The sequence below is a fragment of the Harpia harpyja genome, chromosome 2, assembly GCF_026419915.1.
Source record: "Harpia harpyja isolate bHarHar1 chromosome 2, bHarHar1 primary haplotype, whole genome shotgun sequence".
Lineage (NCBI taxonomy): Eukaryota > Metazoa > Chordata > Aves > Accipitriformes > Accipitridae > Harpia > Harpia harpyja.
Window position 1 is genome coordinate 3,794,024 of NC_068941.1, and position 21,340 is coordinate 3,815,363.

General features: G+C 39.7%; 1 protein-coding gene across 15 annotated transcripts in view; it reads left to right on the top strand.

Annotated features, from left to right (window-relative positions):
- ANK2 (ankyrin 2) overlaps nucleotides 1–21,340 on the top strand; it is a 382,844-nt gene that overhangs the window by 109,699 nt on the left and 251,805 nt on the right. For 6 of the 15 annotated variants that reach the window (XM_052813566.1, XM_052813584.1, XM_052813482.1 and 3 more), the window contains exon 1: nucleotides 21,120–21,253. The exons of 2 other annotated variants lie outside the window; for them this stretch is intronic. In XM_052813566.1, the coding sequence (XP_052669526.1) occupies nucleotides 21,173–21,253 (81 nt within the window). In that variant the 5' untranslated portion in view covers nucleotides 21,120–21,172. Of the gene's footprint in view, nucleotides 1–21,117; nucleotides 21,254–21,340 lie in introns of those variants that run through there. 7 more of the 15 variants (XM_052813229.1, XM_052813324.1, XM_052813364.1 and 4 more) reach the window with 2 other exon arrangements.

Sequence of the window (21,340 nt, forward strand, 5' to 3'; positions counted from 1 at the left end):
CCTATGTCGCATGGGAAAGTGAATCTAAATTTTCTCATCTAAAGCAAATCTTTTATTAAATCATTAAGGATCCATATTCTCTATTTGCTAAATAGTCTGGTATGGAGGGGAAAGAAAGCCTCTGTGTCAAGTCAGGGAGAGCTTAAGGGGCGAGGTCAGAGAAAGACACTTACAGATATAACCATATGAATAATCAGATTGCATTTATGTTGTTCATTGGTTTGATGTTTACATTTTTCTTTCTAGGTGATGAGATGAAGTAAGTCTCTCTTGGTTTTGGACCAAGGCTTGTTTCCACCTGCAAATTCCTTCAGGTCCATTTTGCGTCCAGTCTCCTTTATGAGTATAACATTGAGAGATTTGGATTGTGATCACTGGTGGGGATTATTTAATGAAAATAAGCACGCAAGCTGTAAGAATTTCTGTTGTTTCTACTTGAATTTTACTGCTTACCTTGGTTCGCTGTTTTTAATGCAATTTAATTTCACAGACAAAATACACTTAAGAATGTCTAATGGTGTGTTTGCCACAGGTTGACTTGCTTTTTTGGGATCTGATGTTCTACTTTCTAGGCTAAAGTTAGTCATAGCCGATATTTATTAGTGAGTGTCTTTGAGATTAAACAATTACATAACTGGCAAAGCATTTCACATCTTGCAATCAGTGCACTTTTCTACTTTATGCCGGTGACCACAAATTTACTGACACTTCTGCAGCTCTCATAAACACGTTGACATTAAAGTGATCCTCGGATATCTTTAGTTTGGGGGATGAGTGGTTGAGCACAAATTGGGAAGTTTTTTTCAGGTCAGGTCCAGCCACAGAAGTTGACTTGGCTTGTGATACGCATCACATGGATAATAGGAAATCTTATTTTAAAATAAACATGTTCATTTGCATGGACCTTTAATATTCACCTACCCATGCATAGCCTAAATCCTGTTCTTAGCTTCCAGCAGCAGCTCTGCTTTGATCAGTGTTAAAGACCATCATTGCTTTGAAAAAGGACTCTCAGCTGGGTTAAAATTTACATTACCTGAGAAATTCTAATGTATTATCATTTGTTGTTATCAGAAATTGGCACAAAATTGCTTTAAAAACAAACTAAGCAAAATAACAGACCTGTTCTATTTTGATAAAAAAAATGCTAGCTTGGTTCTGATTAGGATTCTTAATATAAACTTAACATAGATATTATATGTACAAGCGTATATATATTATATATAATACATGGTTTTTATGTATATAAAACCGGTAAATTTTAAAGCTGTTAAAATTTAGCATGTTCTTTGCTGATAGTATTCTATCTGAATACTGTTAATGTTTAAATTCAATTAACAACAATTCCCAAAATTTTTGTTTCCACAGAGTAGGATTTTCAAAAAAAAAAAAACCCAACCAAACAAAAAAATCCCACAAAACACCTTTTAATCAGAAAACCTCAAAGCAATGACTGAGTGAACTCTTCAGCCACACCTACAGTATAAGACCTATTTCTGCCTCACACGAAGTAGATATCTTCGTTTTCTAAGTAATTTCTTTTCTAGAAATAGCCTTTTCAAATTGTAGATTAGGAATGAGTTGATGGAAATCTTGCGTGCAAGTCTAGTCTCTAACTCCTCCAATTTCTCTTATTTACTGGTGCATATCCTCAAAACACTGATTTTCTTACTGCGGTACTGTTTTTACCCATTGGAGGTAGCCACCTTCCCAAGAAAGACAGATTGATCTGATCTGTCAAGATCTGGCCAGTCAAGTCTGTGGAATGCCCATGTTCTGACCTCAACAGCAGAAAACTGTGAACAAACGAATGAATTGCACCTAACGTTGTGGTGATACCTTTCTGTGTCAGCTCTCTCTGTTTTTGCTGCCAGTCAGTCTGTCGTCTTGTGTCAACCATGAAGAACTGACACTCGTTTAGTGTAAAGAAGCGGTTCAGTGTTTATGGTGGGTAATATTGAAAGCTCTATAGCAAATTACGGTTCAGTATATTGCAGCCTTTGGTAAGGAATTGCCTGCAGGCAGCTTCAGTGAAAGTACAGGTCAAGACAAAGATTAACTGTAGGCTAACTGCACACTGTAGCAAAGGCTTTTGTGAAATTAGCTTATTTACAGGTGACACATGAAAACTGTTGTCCAGGGTTGATGAGAGACTGCCATAATTCCCTATCGGGTTTCAGTACCTCAAACCATAACTAAAAGCATGGCTTTTAGCCTGAAATTTAAAACTCTTTTTGTTGGTTCTCTAAAGGCTCTGTGGTGTTTGAGGTATAAAAAAATAGCTTTTAGTACAAGTGGATTTTCTTAGCCTGTTGGCAGGAAAAGTAGGTGAGTTAATGACTTTGTTGTGTCTTAGTTCTGTTGTGTATGTTTAGCTTGTTTAGAGCATCCTGTGTTTCAGGAAAAAGAGCAACATTCTTTTACTGAGGTGGTATTTTTTGATTGACATGTATAGTTATCACTCTAGGAATTAAAGACGGAAATAAGATAGGAAGTATTATAGTAAAATACATCTTGTCTGAAAGACAGCTGTGTGTTATTTGTAGTGAGATTTCATGTGTTGTCAGTTTCTTTTTTTCTATTTCTGTCCTTATGTATTTTTCTCGTATAGACACATCCAACTATTTACTTTATACTTACAACAATTTACAAAAATCTGTTCAAAAGAATTGCTTTAGCCATGTTTCATTACCAGGTAGAGAAGTGAGTATAATATCAGAAAAGACCAACAGAGAGAGATGCAAAAATTTATGTTGTTTTCCATTGATCTCTTCCATTGCAATGTGTGCTGTGCTCAGGTGCTTCCCAAAACTGTTCAAAACACATTCAGCTGGCTTGTAGTTCTTCAGAAGTCACTGCCAGCTTCTAAGATTTGGAGCAATCTTTTACACCTATCCACAGCCAGCTGAATTCCTATCCTTGTTTCTTTTCTCTGGTAGGTGCCCCAGTCCATTAGTTAAATAGGAAGGTGAACTTAAGCCCCAGAAGGAGATTGCCCAAATCCTTGTGTGTTGGCAGAACAGGAGAGGAAAAATGTGGCTCCAAGTGTTTCTAGCTTAGTAGGCTTGGCTGTAGAAATGTTAAAACAAAGGTGGAAGCGCTTGTGGGAAGAATGTCAGTGAGAGCCTTCAGTTGAAAAATCACTAGCACAACTTATTTGTTCATAACAAAATACAAATATTTTCCTTAATTTGGAGCTTCCCTCAAAGTCTGCAATATAGGATTTCCCCGCCTAAGGTTAAATGTGTGCTCATGTTCTTAAGGCTGTATTGCTGTTGGGTTATGTGTGTTTCTCAAAGCTGACGTGCATGCATGCGACATAAAAGAAAAAGAATCACAGGGATATGTATGGAGGTATCTTTGGAAAAATATATTACTTGTGGAAAAACAAAAAAGGGCTGGTGCGACTATCTGTTTTCCCTTATTAATTCTGCCAATGTACCTCTGTTCCTATTCACAAATTATTCCTGTTTTCACATTCAAGGCACCTGTTGGACACAGACTTGATGATGAAATTGTATTTTTATGTATATGATGAAATGGTAGCATTAAAATATTTTCTCTACAATATATAAAGCTGGTTACAGTTTTCCCTTGGAAACCTTGGCTCTAATTAGGGGGCAAAAAAAAAAAGGTATGGTGACTTGTTTGGTGGAGAGATGCCCAGGTTCATTGTAACATTAACACTGTAGGAGCAGGGAGGGTTTCTGCTGTGTTTTTGTTTCTTCTTTAGATAAGTCATTATTAGAAGGTACCCTAGCCACCAATTAATAAAGAGTGTAGATTAAACACTCCCAGGAATTCTTAGTTAACAGTCATTTGACCAGCCCAGTAGAAAGCTTGTTTTCACTAAAATCCTGAAATCGAAGCAGCAATGATGTAAGCCCTTCAAAGGTTAGAGAATAAAAGGGGATTTTTTCCACCCTTTAATGAAAAGAAGCTTTTGTTAACGAAGGCAGAACTCAGAGTGTCCTACAGTGTCCGGGAGTGGGAACATGCCATTCTTTTCTCTTACTGCCGCCCGTCCACCAGGGTTTGGATTTCAGTAGTTCTTGCTCGTGCAGCGAGGGCTTGGTTTTCCTCACAAACTGCATGTGAAATTGCTGTGGATGTTAACAGGAATTGCACATATCATCTAAGAAAAGAGGGTACATCGAGGGCCCTGATGGGAGTGTGTGTGCATCAGTGCTCTAGATGGTGCTTTGTGCGGGGAGAGCGTGCAGGACCCGTTTTGGTCGCTGCTGTGCTCCTCTTGGAGCACGAGAGCCTGCCTTGCACTGCCATCAGAATTCGTTGTAATTACAGTTGCGCAAACAGTAGCTTTTTTTAATTAAAAAAACCCCCCAAAACCAAAGCAGAACAAAAACATGGCAAGTTTTTCTAGTGTAAACAGTATCATTCTGAGTGGGTGTGCTTTCAACTGCCAGAAGTTGCAGGGTAACATTTGGTAGTAGCTGATCTACAGCAAAGATTTTCTACAGAGTTTCTATGTCAAACAAAAAGCTTTGCTTTATCACACATGCTGTTCAGAGTATAGGTAAAGGTGGTTATATTTTTATCTTAAGGATTTATTAGAGAAGTAAAGGCATGCAAAGCAAGCATCCAACAGTCCAGAAGGGAGAAAACCAAGAGCGTTCATGAAGTTATAATAATTAAGAATGGGGCTCTATGTGCTAGGCACTGTACGAATTTAGAACAACAGGCAGCCCTTTTCCTGAAGAGTTTACTGCCTAAATAGATGATTCACACACAGGGCAACAGAAGGCCTAGAACAAACAAGCTGCGGGAGGGTTGGTAAACAGTCACAGCATGTTATTATTAAACATATATATATATATTTGGGTTCAATTTTGCTAAAAGGGAAATTGCTAAGGGGAAACATGAGAAAGTGGAATGAGGGGGAGAAGGGAAGAGTTTATAGGGGAAAAAATAGGACAGAAAAAATGATACATAGGACAGGAGTTGTTAGGCAAAAGTCAAAACACTTTAAATGAGAAATCAAGGGAGGAATTGCAGCAAACAGCAGGGTACTGTGTTTCGGGAAAGAAATATCAAGACAGTTTTCGATCTTCTTGAGAGAGGATTGTGCTGGCTCCTGTATCCCCATGTAAGCCCCAAGAGCTGCCTCTATGGCCACTTCTGCTGGATGAATTTGACTTTAGCTGCCCACTCTTTTTTGGAGTCCATGTTTTCAGAATTCACGGGGCTTTTGAAAACAACATGGTAGGGCAACAACACAGGTTCTAGATTTGCCCTTCTAAGTTTCTGCCTACTAGTGTGAACCGTAGGCACCCCTAGCCTCAGCAGACCTCAGGTTTTCCCCTCTGCCCTCAGTAGAGTGAAGCCCACTGAAAGCCTATTTTCTTTCAGGAGTTCTTACATCTGCTGAACTTCTAAATCCCTGGATCCATTCTTCCTAAAATGCTCATCTTCTGATCCAGCTTGACTTCTGCAGCTGTGGGTAGGGAGACATATCTGGTTTATATTCCGAAGCACCCTATTGATTGGAGAGAACAACAAAAAGCATCTCTTAAGGGAAGAAGTCCTGTTTTAATAGAGCGCTGCATGTGGGAGAACTGACTTGTCAGTGTTTTCTGTGTGAATTTGTCTCAGGCCTCTAATAATATCAGTAATATCTCAGTCTTCGATGTAGTTAAACTACCATGTATTAAGATGAGACAGAAATATGTAATGGTAATATTTTAATATGTGTTTAAGAATCCTTCTCCTTAAGGTGTCCTTGATGAAAGGACTTGATGCTAAATTTTCCTTTTGTATTGAACACTAGTCCATGACTTTGCTGAGAGCATATAACTTATGAAACCATATACTACAGTATGAAAACTGCAGAGGTGGTCTTCATCTGTGATCTGTTCAACAGAGTACACTCACGCACAGGGATTGCTGGAAAAAAAAAGTAAATAAAAGACTTTACCAAGGCAATTTTTAGTGTTCTTATGCCCTGAAATGAACTTTATATTTAAGTATACGCTTTCTAAAGTGAGCACTTCTACTCCTATGTTATAAGCCATATATGAGATTATTGTTTTTTGCCTGCTGATGTTGATGTACAACTGGAATCATGCAGCAGTGTGGGTTGAAGCCCAAGCTGGTTTTATGTTTTGTGTTTTAAAAATGAAATAAGTTGAATTCTATGTTGAGAAATTGTGCTTACCATTGGCTTTTCACCATTTTTCACGGTAGCCTTTATTTCATTCAGATGCGTTATCTAGGTTTCATGCCAATGACAGCAGTGCAAACATTTGAATGAAACTGAGAAATAAAGAGTTACAAAACTTTCTTTCTGCATTTCTCAGATGTTAATCAAAACACAGAGTGTGTTTCTAACACCACAAATACAGCAGGGAAGGAATAAAAACCTCATTATCGAGTGAAAAATTAATGAAACCTTTTCTGCTGAAAGAAAATCTGTGTGTTTGACATCAACCTTTTTAACTTCCTATTTCAGGTAAAATTCTCTACTCTCTGTATTTAGAATCTGAAAATGGTTGTCTATTAGCATCTCAACAATGTTTGTCTACTTTGTTAGGAAGTGAATATCTCATTTGACAATTGCTGAGGTTTATTAGTTCTGTAGGTGCTTGCATGGAATTGAAAGTAATTTTCTTGTACCAGTTTTTGGTTCTCATCCCATGTAGTAAAAAGCAAGAATGTGTTTGTAGAAACAAAGGGTGAAAAACCTGTGTAAGATAAGATACACATCTGCTGCAGTAAGAAATTAATCCTGCAGAGAAACTGGTTCTGACTTACTGCTAGAAACAGAACCAAAAAACTTGAATCATGCAGTCAGTAAAAGATGTCTCGAGTGAGCGTTGCAACTGTTAGACAAGACTGGTGCTACCTGGATGCTTTTTTTAATGCTACCATGTGATTAAGGATCCTTTTTGTCTGTTGTATGGTGGTTTCCATATTGTGTTGACTGTTGTGCTTTAAAGTGTGTATTAGAGCCTTCGAATACGAATTTATGAAACCCATAGTAGGTTCCAAAGTATGGTAGAAAGAAATACTACTGAGTTTTCTTTCTATGAAAGGCTTATCACAAAGGAAATGAAAACCTATGGCTGCCACTATGTGCATTGATTTGCAAAATAACTACAAACCAGTCTGCTTCTCTTGTAGCTAACTGCTCCCAGCTGTTGTTTCACATTCCAAATTTTATGAGTATTTTTGCTGGCAACAGGAAATATTTTTAAGTCTTTGCAGGATAAGATATCAATTTATTTTACATAAAATGTTTTGTTTATCTTTTCTGGTTATTCTGCAAGTGGAAATTTTGCATATGTTTCCAAAATGAAAATTTGCCATTACAGTTACAGAGAGTTAAAAATAACCATTTTCCTAACTGCTATATTAGCTCTGATGTTTAAATCAGATTAGGTTTCAAAATTGTCTTTGCTCTTGTAGGTGGTTTTCCAGGAAAGAAACACTGCAGACATTTTATATTCCTTCTGTTCTCATTAAGAATCCTGACGTCAGTCCAGAAGGAAAAGAAGCTCTGTCATAAAAATGCAACAAATCATACCTTAAATGTATATCGCTTTTTTCAGTGGAAGTTACCCTTTCATATTATAATCCGAATTTATTTGCTACCTGTTGTCCCATCCTTCAGTTGTGTTCAAATATTTCAGGCTGTTTCTCACCTAATTGCATGTGTTTGTTGCTAACCTGCAAGCAAGCATTGCATTTATAACCCATAGTTTATAGACAAAATGTCTTTCTTCGGTTTCCTAGATTAACTCTAAGATTCAGTTCAACTCATTAGCTTCATTGTGTTTTATCAATTATGTAGGAGGATAGAACTGTCTTTGGATTTATTTGCTTTCTGGTCTTCTTCCTCTCGATTTCATCGGTTTTCTTTGCACAAGTAGAAGATTTCTTGTTGTGCTTGGACTGACACCAGTATCTTCCATGCTCTTGTCTCAAGGTCAAGTGTATCAGAGGTTCTTGCGGCTGCAGCAGAGCTGTCCCTGTGCCGTCAGGCTCTTCAGGTGGCCTTGTTCCCTCCCAAGCTCCACTTTCAGTGACTTGCCGAGTTGGACTTTGTACCACATTGTAACTCCACTGTTCAATACCACCAGAATTGCAGCAAAATAGTTACTATCCCTAAGTCATGCTTAAAGAAAAGTACTTATTACTTCACAAGATACACACCTTTTGGTTTTTTTTTAATTGACCAAAGTATGGACCATTTACCAAAATACTTTTGGTGAATAGTGTATATAACCCAAAATGTTGTGGATTTTTTTTTTTTTTTTGACTCGAAAGCTATTCTTAAATGCATTGAGTTTAGCAAATAGTTTTGGAGGCAGAGAAAAAATTTTGAATGTGATGCACAAAAATAGGGAAAAGAGGTTGCTTTCCCTGCTCTTGAACTAATGTAGATTTTAGTAGAAGTTTAGCGCTCGCTTCTAGGGGGAAATGTACTCTTCTCAGGTGAAGTCTGGGTTGGAGCATGGGTTTAAACGGCAAACCAAAGGGTTTTTTTGGAAGAATACTCTGATAGCCTTTTTCTTCCCAAGTCTGTTTTATTGCCCCTACTGTGGAGTGAAGGGGTTTCTATCACACAAGCAGTAATTTCTGAAAAGCTTTTCTATCCTACTGTCTGAGAATCAACTCAGTTTTTGTGCTCTCCTCCTCCATTTCCCACAGCAGGTGTCTCAGACCATGAAGATTTTGGACTTTCCTTATGGGCAAATTTGTCCTACATGTTGTTCACATTTGCAAGATGACCTTTGTCATCCAAAGCTTTGTCAGATTAACGTTTCTCCAGCACTGTATTTGTATTCTTTTTTTTTTTTTTTTTTTTTTAAACTGAACTGAGCTCCTGGTGTGCAGCAGAGGAGTCTAACCTCCCTCTGGACCCCATGCCTATTTTACACAGCAAGGAAAAGATTTCTCCTGACTGCCAAAATGATCAGATATAGTGAGTTAGGTTTGCCACGATACAGCTGTCTTGAGTATCTGTGTGGGCAGCAATCACACCAACACAGCTTTTGAGGAGAGCATTTATTGAGGGAGACGATGTGAAAATCATCTCCGGTTGCTGTGAGTGGCTGATCTGGACACTGCTGCCTCCCCAAAGCAGGCTGTCGAGGGGGGGCCCACGCCACCCCACAGGCTTGGCTCCAGAGTAAACAGCGTTCCGGAGACTGTCCTGGCTCTTTGCTGCCAGAGTTTCCCTATTGAGGCAGGGAGTTAAAAATAAATGCATTTATTTCTTTATAGGCTTTGGCTTAAGATACTATAAACAGAAAAATCATGCTAAGATCAAATGTATCTGGGCTGTTCACAGTACAGCATATGAGGGAAAGACCTATTTTAAGGTAGAAGAATATACAGTGTAGCCATTTTCCTTGAAATATTTTTTTTGCTATTGCTAGAATGATTCATCCTGTTACTCACCGTGGGAGGGTTAATTGCCACATTGTATGAGACGTGCCATTTCCTTAAGGTGAATCCAGGAGAGTAGGACTGCTACATGCCGGATACTAGCAATTTCTTTAGAGTAAGTGTCAGCTATAAAAGATGGTCTCTTCCAGTGTGTTTCAAAAATTGAGCTCTGTATTGGGAAGTATGTTCTGATGTTAAACCTGATGTTTATACTTAAGACTTATCACTGATTTGATTATTAAATGTTATTTACTCGCAAGCTGTTATATATCATGAGCAAGTCCTGCCTGTCCAGTGGACCTTAGAAAGCCGATGACTACATATTTTGACAGAAGTGGCAAGGTTATAAAATAAGAAAAAAAAAAAAAAACCAGTTTAGTAAGTATCCATTGTCTTTAGGAATGAACAGTATTTGTTTCTTGCATATTTGAGAATTTTGACCTAAAAGATTTATTGTTTAAAGATGATTAAATGAGGTAAAAAACTATGCAGATCTGATTTTTCATTGTTTTACACTTTATTTTGCAGGATAGGTAAGCTTACAGGCTGATGTATAAGGTTATTTTATAATTACAGCACTCTAGCTTGCATTTTAAGATCATCACGGTACAGAAAAGCACTTAAATGTGATTAAATGCTTCACTGAATTGAATTCACTAAATGTTGTACTTGGCTGAGGACAGAGCTGTAAAAGGGCCATCTGAAACTCAATTTCTTCCGTGCAATTTGCCAGCATAGCTCAGAGCAGACTCTGGGACCTATGGGGTCTTTTTTGTCGACCGTAGATGACTGAGGCACAGAGAGCGCTGCCTATGTCCGTTTGCCACAACAGCAAAAAATCCCATCACAGCCTGGGCCTCAGTTTGTCTTCAGTCTAGCACTTAAGAGCAAAACTGAGGACCTACTCATATCTGTGCACCAAACATCTTATCTGAACACAAAGAGAACATCTTATAAGTCATATTATTTCCTAATATTCTGAAAGTGGTTATTTTTAAAATAAATTTTTTTTTTTTTACAAAGTACAATACCTGTGGGTGAAAACAGGAAGTACTTCTGTTTTTTTAAATGTGTATTTCATTGAGTTCCAAAGAGAATATTTTCTAACAAGATAGATTTTCAGTAGAACAATGTCAGATTGATGTGCTGAAGTGTTCTTTTCCAGTAAGGGAAGAATAAATTTTTTGTTAAATGTTACTCCAGTTTTTGTTGCTAAATATATAGACATGCAATTTTTCTCAAAGTTGGAGGAAGTGTTTCTTCACTCAAGGCAAGAAACTGTCCCAGATATTTGACTAAAACACTTTGAAATGGAACGTTGTGGCAGGAAAAAATGGGGTGCAGGAAGATGCCAGTACAGTCAGGCATAGAATGGGAAGCTTTTTAGGGGAAAGCCATCATTCAAGGTCTCGGTATTTTGTGATACAGTGATTTCATTGGTTAAGAAAGCATCCGGATTTTCTCCTGCAGGCGTTAGTCTTTGGAATTGTGGCTTGGAGAGGGGCTCGTGATCAGTGTTCAGATGCTTTCAGTCCCACTTACCACAGAGGCTTACACAGTATTACCTCCTTGCTTTTGGGCCCAGAGAAACAAGACTGTGGGATAGCTTGAAGGAATCTATCGTCTTACAGTAATAATAATCACTGAAAACAAAGTCTCACGAAGAGCAGTAAAATCTTATACAAGATCAACTGACTGAGCAGAACATCTCCACTGCTGTGCAGAGCTCAGTACTGTAAGTGGCTGCCTTGTGCGTCTGAGTCATTTCCTTTGCTCGTGGGTGGACTCAAACTGCTGTTGTGTCCTGTGCTAATAATTGTCTCTCCGGTTCACAATATCAGTTTATAATAGGATGCATTTAGTTATATCTCTGTGACAGTGTGGTATTTCATAGGGTTGGTGTATGGAGTTGAGCAATTGGGTAGCTTTGGAGCCAGTTGGCAAGCTCCTAGGGTGTCAGGGGTTTGCTCTAGTAATGATTAATAAAAGCCAAAGGAGCTGGTGTCAGTGTTGGGATTAAGTCAGAAGCGCTCGTGGTTCCTCATCTTGCCTGGGGAATACATATTTTCAGTTAACTCACCCTTTCTTTTCCTTCTGAAATAATTCTTGCTGGCCCTTTCCTGTTTTGAACAAGTTTCTAATGATGGATTTGATATCATCAAGTGAAAGCTATCTCGTAAGATACGAGATCACTGAAAATGGCAGTGACTGTCAACTCAGAATGTCTCACTTTGATCCTGTATTATATTTGAGTCCTTTCTTATTTTTTCATATATATACTTAAAAACTATGCTGAAATGAGTTAGCTAAGAGTGCAGAGTTAGAAGATGCTTTTGCAACCTTTGTTTGGCCCAGTCATGGGTATACATCATGATACAGTCTTCAATTACACATGCTCATAATACTTTTTCCACTGACTCCTGCTGTATTCGGTGCACAAAATAGATGACATGCGTTTAATGAACAGCTGTTCAATAGCTTGTTTCCTTCTCATTGTTTGATTTGTGGCCCTTAGCCTTATTTACAACATGTTGTTCAACCCCCCCCTTTGAAGATAGTGTTGTTATTCCCTTGGGGGCTCATCTATAGTGCTCATCAAAGTAATATCCAGAGTGTTGAAAAATAATTAATTAATTTTCGTTACATTTCTGTTAAGTGAAGAGACACAATTATTCCTATTTAATGGATGGGAAGCTGAAAGAGAGAGAGAGAAATGATCTTCAAAACTTTTGACTGTTTGGACCCTTAGTTCAGGAAAACTGGGGACTTTTTGTTTTTCAGAGTAAGTGTATTCCCTCTCACTGATCCCAGTTATAAACTGTCCTTGTGACTTTGATTATGCCTGAGAGTTTTTAACCCTTTGAAGAAAAGATTGCAAGATCTCTGAGCGTCCAGAAAATGAGAAACTTTCCTGTGAACAGCTGGTTTTTAAGCACGTGTGTTCTATTAAGTATGTTGTTGGGGAACCTATGTAGCAGCATGAATCCTGTTATCTGATGTGAAGTTCGGTTGCCCTAGCTGTGAAGCCACCATCCTGTTGCCAGTCCTAAAGTGCCCTAGACCATGTCTTCTAATTTCTCAAAAAAAACCAAAAAACAAAAAACTTTGCAAATCAGATAACAGATGCCCTCTGTATCTCTAGTTGATCCTTTGGTGTAACCATCTAAGCCCTGAGCCAGGTGGTTCTAGTGAAATAACAGATATGCAATGATATGATTAGACTATATAATGCATTAATACAGGTAGAATTAAGGTTACATGAGTACCATTGCTATTTACTTTTCTTTACTTCTGGAACAGTAGACAACCATCTGTTCCTTCTTAGTAATAATGGCAATAGCTTCATGCTCTGTATGTGAGCCACTACACATTTGTCTAAAGAGTTTCAAAACATTTGCTGCTTGTAGATCTTGATCCCCCCCCGCCAGTTTTGGAGGACACTAGGCTTTAGGAAGCACTGACTTTTCTGTTCATTTCCCCTTTTTCAACCTCACAGTGTAATTTCTCTGCTCCTCCTGTGCCACTGGTGCCATTCCCAGAGTCAGTCCCGTTTCCGCTCCCCCGGTGTTGGCAATCCTATTACCGTTTTTGTGGTTTTTGATCCAAAGCACATGAATGTAAAATGTTTAATAGGTGAAATCTTTCAGCTGAACTTTTTGAGTTCATCTTGAGACAGTATCAAAAAAGCCTTAAATCGGAGGCGGAAGTTTGATCAGAATATTTTACAATAAAATGAACGCAATACCTAGCAAGAGAAGGTTGTATATAACAATCATAACTACTAGATGTACCTATAATAATTTCAATCTTAGAGGCTCATTTGAGTACCTAGCAAGAAAAAAAACATTTTTCTTTATTTTGTTACTTTCTGCTGAAAATGACACATTTTTCTTGCATTTCATGCATGTAAATGATACAAGATACTGTATTTTATAGAACACGACATAAACATTTATTCTAATCTTCCTTTATAACTGATTTCAGATTTCATTTCTGGTAATCTTTGCTTTGCCAGATGAACACAAAAACCTCAACTCCTTTACTCCAAAAACCCCCAGAAATTAACAATTACCCAAAGAATAAAAATTCAAGGCATAAGGGAAGACTGCTTCTAGCTAGAAAGTGTCCATGGTAAGTGTCTGGTTACTATAGCAATCGCCATGGAGCATGTGACCAGCATGATAATTGCAAGGTACTTAAGAGCCTTTTCTCTTGCATAAGTTTGATGTCTTCTAAACAGAGGTGTTATGCGAGGTCACATACACTCAATTGTAACTACCAGATGGATGGATAATGCAAACAATCAATTTGCAGCTCCCACTGGGCAGAAAATGGTGCATCCAGTTCATAGATTTTAATTTGTTTGATCTACAGCACACTATAAGTGTGGAGAGGAGTTTCTTCTCCCCAGTCTAACGTTTTTTAAATCTGTGTTTTGACTATCAGTGTGGATGTGAATCTTTGCTGTGTACGTGTTTTGTGGAGCACTTCAAACTATGCGGTTGTACTTCTGCAAAACTTGGCTGACAATTATAATGCAGATAATGCTAGAAATATTGTATAATCCCAGCAAATAGGAGGTGTTAATACTGAAGGACAAAGTAAGTTAGTGTTTCATTAAAATGACCAATTGTTGAAAAGTTAATTTTCTTTAGACATTACTTTGTCTAGTGAGTTTGGTGGCTTGATGTTAATAATGCACTCTTTCTAGAAAAAAAAAAGATAGTGTCAAATTTGCATACTGCATTACTTTTTAATGGGTATTTGAATAGGTAGTCTCAGATTTATTCCAGCGTATAGCACTGCTGATTTGACTTTCATCAGTGTTTAAAGGCTGTTGAGAATCCTATTTAAAGAATCTTAAACATTGATGGTATCTTGCTGCTTCCATGGAATGACACTTTCCTAGAAGATAGAAGCAACAAGGAATAGAACCAAGTGATTAAATATATACTTTTTTTTTTAAACACATATACAAGTCGTTGACAGTATCAAACTCAGATGTGAAATTTTCACAGTGTGGGAATATTTACCTTTGAAAGAAAAACCTTTTCTGTAATACACATTTTCAGTATTACTGTGCATCATCAACGATGGTATATTTGATTGATGATGAGAGGGTACTACGTATCGTTGCTTTACGCCAAGAACACACAGCTAGGTATCGTCTTTGGTTTGCGATTGCTACCACCAACAGATAGTCATCTGGGGAAATGAGTCCACCCGAGTGTATTTGCCACAGAAATATCTGCTGTCTTTCTGCTGCGTGGAAACGAGCAATGGCAGGTCTTTGTGCCGTGCCAGCGTTGGGAGGCTCCAGCGAACCTCTGAGGGCGGCTGGGGAGGGGGGCTCCCTTCCTACTGCTGTCCACGGCCCGGGTGCTGAAGTCCGAAACGAGGAGTGAAGCGGAGCTGGGATTTTGCATTGATTTTCTTTTTCTTGGGTTTCCTTTTCAAACGGGGTTTGTTAAAAGAATGGAAGTACACTTCAGGTGTATTTCTTGGAAGGTGGCTTTGTAGTTCTTGGATGTCTTACCATCCTGAGAAGATTTATTCAGTCGTAGCTATGTAATATAAATCCAGATTCAAGAAAGATCACCTTGTCACGTGTTTTAGAAGCAAACTCTGGAACATTCCAGTAGTTCTTAAACACAACAGGTTATTTTTAATGGAAAACTATGATACATGGTTGGAAGAATCTGCTTATTAGGAGATTAGTCAGAGTTGGTAGAAACAAACACTGATCCACTTCTGGTTGCTGTGCTTTTTTTTTTTTTTTCTTTATGCTTGGGGTGTTTTTGTGAGTTAGAATTTGGGCTAGAACCTCAATTTTTCTTCTTGTAAATATTGTTTGTTTATTCCTCTTCCCTGGTCCCATCCTCAACTAGGTAGAAGAAAATTAAGACTGTATCCAGCATTTTGCTGGAGGTCGCGAAGGTCTGGAATGATAGGTCCTGCTCAGCTCCCATAGTGGAGCCACCTGGATTCTCAGCAGGTCAGGCACCCACTGGTACTGCATCTCAGGCCTCTGTTTTCAAGTCATACTTGTGTTGACTATTGCTGCGTGTCCTCAGTCAGACACAGGTAGCCAAGGGTTTCTGGCCATACGGTTAATCCGCTCAGTATCTGTCAGCAGTGGTTATTGACAAGTGGTTAAACCATTGGTCTTCCGCTGTAGTTCTTTCTCCATACTGATAATTGGAAGATATGTTGGGGAAAATGAAATTAAATTGATATGAATTGCCCAGTTAGATCTTTTAGTTGTTTCATCCCCTCTGTCTCTGTCAAGAAATGAATCCTTTCATACCAAGGAATACACAGAACTGAGTGAAGAAATTAGGTTGCATCCACTTTGCATTAAACAAAATAATAAACATGTTCTGTGGTCGCTGAGTCAAGTTTTGTATCTTAAAAGCCCTGCTTGCTCCTTGCATAAGGGTGATCATTATATTAGTGGGAGATATTTTTTGTGTTTAAATGGTGATCGTTGGGTAGGCTGGATGAAGTCAACAATGTAACTCCCCTTGTCTTTATCAGGGCCAGGATTTCACTCAGAATTTTTACACAGAGCAAACTATAGGGGGAAAAAAAATAAAATGTGCCTGCCAAGTTAAAAAGGAATGATTTGATTATCTGTTGAGCAGGGTAAAAATATTTTCCTTGGTCTCTTGTGTCTTTTGGCTTTTTTTTTTTTGCTTGCACCTTTGTTTCTCTGCTACTGATTGTCTTTGAACTGTATTCATTGAGGAGGGAACAAATAGGGAACAGTTATATAATAGCGTGTAAAAGTGCTTAATTCTGTGATATGTGTTATTTAACTTAATTTCATCATAAAAATAATTTGTTCAGACTTTTTGGTATAATGAGATAAATGCATACTTTAACTCTTTCCTATTATAGTTTGGCTCAATGATTTCAGTGGTAAACCATAGATGGCTTGTTTTGTCCACCTCTGATGCGCTCTATTGTTCTTCCCTTATCAGGGTGGGACAGATGGAAGCTGAGGGTTCAGCTCAAGGTAACCAGCAGAAACTCCTGTAGGGGCAAGTCAATAAAATCCCACATGATCATCTGTGGCATGCTGCTGAATAGATACAGAGCACTTACCGCACATGATATTTAGAGGTTTTGTGCCTTTTTTTTTTTTCCAATAATGTTAAATATAGAAGCAACTGACAAAATATAGGTGTCACCATTTTAAGAATTACAATATTTGCAACTACTCAACTGGAACACCTGAATATTTTAATGGCTTTGACAACTACTAAAAGCAATGCACTCTTCACAACAGCTGCAGAATCAAGGCTCTGTATTTCTGATGTACTCTGTATCGCAGAACAGTCGAGGTGGGGAGGGGTCTCTGGAGACCATCTAGTCCAATCCCCATCTCAGATCAGGGTCAGCTAGGGCAGGTTGCTCAGGGCTGTGTCCGGTCAAGTTTTGAGTATTTCTAAGGATTGAGAATTCATAGTCTATATAGGTAATCCATTCCTTTACGTTTAAAAAGCTTTTTCTTATGTTTAAATGGAATTTCTTGTATTTCAGTTTGTGTCTGTTGTCTCTTGTCCTGTCACTGGGCATCACTGGGAAGAGCCTGTCTCGGTCGTCTTTACGCTCTCACATCAGGTGTTTGTACACAGAAAGTCCTAGTTTAACTATAAGATAAGTTTCTAATTTTTGTTGTTTGTTGTGATGGTGGGATTTTCAACATCTTAAATCTAATGGATCTGCTTCTGTTGAATTGAGTGGGAACAGAGGTGGCCTCGTAGGATTGAATTTTTAACTGTGCAAGTAACCAGGAATGATAGTATCAGGAATGACTCTGGAAGAAGAAAAAGGTGATTCTCTACTAGGAAAGCACGACTTCTGTGATAGAAAAGGGGAAGCTAGTGACTGCCTGCCTGAGCTAGTTCTAAGCCTGAAAGTTTACACAGCAGCAGTGATCCAACTGCAGCTTTACAGAGCTCAGCGCAGGCTAGTGTCATCTGCCAACAGTTGTAAAAAGGACCTTCTTCTCTGGCTTTGGTTTACATGCCTATCTGAATGCATTTGGGAGTAAGGGTCATCCTAGGTCTGGAAAACACCCAAGCAAAACTCAGTAAGGAAGCCCTTCTGACAGACTGCACTTACCAAATTGAAGGGATTCATTTAATACTGCTGCCATTACTGGTAATGTACTACAAGAAGCTTCTGGTAATGCTTGCAGAGAGGCTGGCCAGCACTTTGCTGAAGAACTTTCAGGGAAAGTTACTTCACACTTTCGGTGCATATTTTCTTTTCAACTCCATTATAGTAAATTTAACCCGGGGTAGAATCCCCTTCATCAGAGTTGTACGAAGGGAGGTAATTGTACATTGTTAACCTGAGAGGTTGTTCATGGGAATGCGATTCAGATGTTGGGTGGATTAAGGCACTTCAGCTAAGCACCTGGACTTAGGTGTAATGAATACAGTCCTCAAAACAACATAACTGACAAGATATATCCGTGGGAAGTTTCCATGCACTAATCTACCTGATCATCTAAACCTTCTTTCGTGGGAACTGCCTGATCATAAATTACTAGCCATTGATCCTGCACTGGGTTCTGTGGGTTGATAGATATGGGTTGGAGATCCAATATCCCTTTTATAAGTTGCTGAGGGGTGATCATGTATGTGACTGCAGCCCTCTGTTTTAACTGAGTTAAAAATTACTTCCTGTGCAATTCCCCATATTAGAAATTTGATTGTGTCTACATATTTTTTCAGCTAATAAATTTTGCTTTGTCAAGGAAATGCAATCCACGTGCTGTAATTTTTTTTCCTAACTGCTTTAAATGAGGAAGAATGCCTTCAGCAGTCTTGAATTATTTAGGACTTACTGGGGTGTTTGGGCATTTCTTTGAGACAGCTTGTGTGGTTATTAGATCTGAGCTTGTGCAGTTATTAGACCTATTGTCAATTCACACCATTCCCTGGTTGGTTAGGTTAGGTTGATCAGGTTCCATGCTGGTTTTCTGGGATCGTGGGAATTAAAGAGTACTGACATGTTGTTACTGAGCAAGAGAATTTGTTTGCTTCGACTACACCTAAAACTGTGTTGCCAAAGGTGAATGCCCAGGATTTGGGGATGTGAGCTAAGAGCAGTTAAGGTTAATGAGGTTGTCGTCCTTCAGTAAATTTGTACGTGTGAGTTTGTGCTGGTTTTGTAGCTCTCATCAGTAAGTATTTGAGATACTTGTCACAATAGGCTTTTCCAGTATTTTGTTTGTGGGCGCTGTCCCACCGTACACTTGATTTCACAGGGAGTGGTGTGGCAGTGCAACTCTCGCCTACTGATAGAAAAAAAGAAAAGATCAGGTGAGAAATGTGCAGCTTCACGATGGACGATTACAGGCTGGTTTCTTAATGTGAGGGATCCTACTCTGCAGTCTAGCTTTCTAGTTAACCACTGCTTAATTCCCTCTGTATTTTTACCCTGGCGTGGACTTATGTGAGGATGGAGTAGGAAGAAATAGAAAACCTGCATGATGAAATTGAAAATCCTCAAACCGCCTTTCTCACTACTTCCTCACACCTTACAGTCTGCACTTAGCACTGGCTGCCTCCCAGGGGTACTGGCCTTTTGCTACTCACGGTGACTCCCAGCGACTTCATCCTTTCACAAAGCATCAAGCACTGAGGAAAATCTGCTCCTCTTCCTGGCTGTCATGGAATTCTCCTGCAATCCTGTTTCTTTATTCTTTTCCAGCTTGAAGACCAAAATAAATATAGAATTAAGAATGCAGTAGCAAGTCCCATCTCTTCTAGGGACAGAAGGACAAGTGATGGATTTGGCTGAGAATGAGATAGTGTGTTCTTCATCCCATTTACATCACTGCACTGTCACCTCTGAGTTTTCAGAACTGTCATGTGTGATTTGTGTTCTTCATATTTACATTCAGAATTATCAGTGATTTTTTTTTTTTTAAATTTTGCAAGAAACATTATTATAAGAAGAAAACCCACAATACATCTTCACCACAATCTTCAACAATCTGCCTTAACCCAAGGATAGCTTCTTAGTGTGAAAAAACAAATAGCAGACAAAGACTGTAAAAGGCTGGGTTTTGTATGAAAAAAGAGCTGGGGAGGGGGATGAATTTGTGCGAAATTTGACTAAAACGTGAAAGGGGATGTGACCTCTTTCTTTAAAAACAGCATTTGTGTGGAGGGTAGGCTTGTAAGTGAATTAAAAGAATAACCACATCTTTACAGGTTTCACAAACGATTTCAATGAATGTCTGATGCTGATAACAAATGACTGTTGTACGTCTTCCCCGAAATACTTGCTGTGACTGTGATTGCAGCTCTAATTATGGCATAACAGATGCAGTGTCGTATAGCACCCGCCTTCTTCAAGATTTGTAGCTCCCTTTACTTTTACATGAGTTATTTCTCTCTTTAGTGTAGAATTTACTACTGCTAGCAGTAACAAAGAAGTCGCTCTTAAAGTAAAAAAAAAAAAAAAAGATTATCAGATTGTTACACTGCTTACATTGTTTTTGTGCTGCAGATGTTCGTTGTGTTAGCAGCCAGCGTGATTGTGGGAGTGCGTATTCATGCCTCGTTGGGTCCTTTCCACTTTCTCCAACCTCTCCTCTGCTGAGTAAGCAGTTAAAGTGACTTTTTTCTTTTGTTCCCAGCCTTCGCTACTGTTTGAGAAGGAAGGCAAGTTACTTGGCTGTTTTGTTCAGTTGTAAGTGGAACAGTATTGGTTTTTTTTTTTTTTTAGCGTATTCATGAGAAGAAGCAGAAGAATACATTTGCAATTCTCACATGCATTTACATGTGAATGTTGCTGTGTTGTTCTTCCAAAACAAGGAGGTGGTGATTTGTTTTAGTAGTACAAACTATCGCCTTATGCTGTGCCAATCACACTGCCATTGTCTGTTTTAATACCGACAGTGAATCGTCTCTGAGATGTTACAGTTGTGGCCTCACGCCTCGCTCGTGTGTATGGGTTTTGGGACAAGGACGGTGTTTGTGTGTGCGTGAGCAGCACCTCGGGCCGCAGGGATGTGGGCTATGTGGGAAGCGCCGGGTGTTCCTTCCTTGACCACTGCCAGGCAGGGAGAAGTGCTGGTGACTTCTCAGGAGCTGTTCTGTCATTTTTGAGGAAGGAGGACACAAGCCTTTCTTGACGGAAATACCTTCTGTTGTGAGCCTCCTTCCTCCACGCTGCCCTTTGTTTCTTGGTTCCTCTATTAAAATAAAGCAAATACCAAAGCTCTGCTCAACAAGTGTACGGGGCCAGGGCCAATCTGACACGCAATAGCGGTTCTTTCTGGCAGATGAACTAGAAGCGCATAGCGTGCATTTTTCAATGAGACTTTCACGTTTGAGAGCTCGTCTTGAGTGGGGAGAGAACAACCGGTGCGACAGTGACTGGCACCGGTTGCCCAGAGAGGTGGTCGGTGCCCCAGCCCTGGAACCCCTCATGGCCGGGTTCGAGGGGGCTCAGAGCAACCGGATCGCGTGGAAGATATCGCCGCTCGCTGCAGGGGCGTTGGTGACCGTTCCACGATTCCAACAAACGCTTCTCCCTCCGGAGCAGCACCTCCCTCCCTCCCCGGCACCCGGGGGGAGGCCGGGGCACCGCCGCCCCGCCCCGCTGCCGCCGCCGCCGCCACGGCAACGGCAACGGCGCTGCGCCCGCCCCCGGCGGGCACCACCCTCGGCCGCGGCTGGGCGGCGGGAGGCTTTCATGGCACGGCTCGGCGCCGGCAAACGCGCTCGCTAGGATGAACGAGGAGGCAGCCCAGAAGAGCGACGGCGGCGAGAAGTGCAACGGCGGTAATCAGAGGAGGAAGAGACCCAAGAAGGTGGGGCCGGGAGCTGGCGGGCAGCGGTGCGGGGCTCGGAACGCGGCTCCCGCCTCCCGCGCTCCCTGTCGTTGGCAGAAGGGCGAG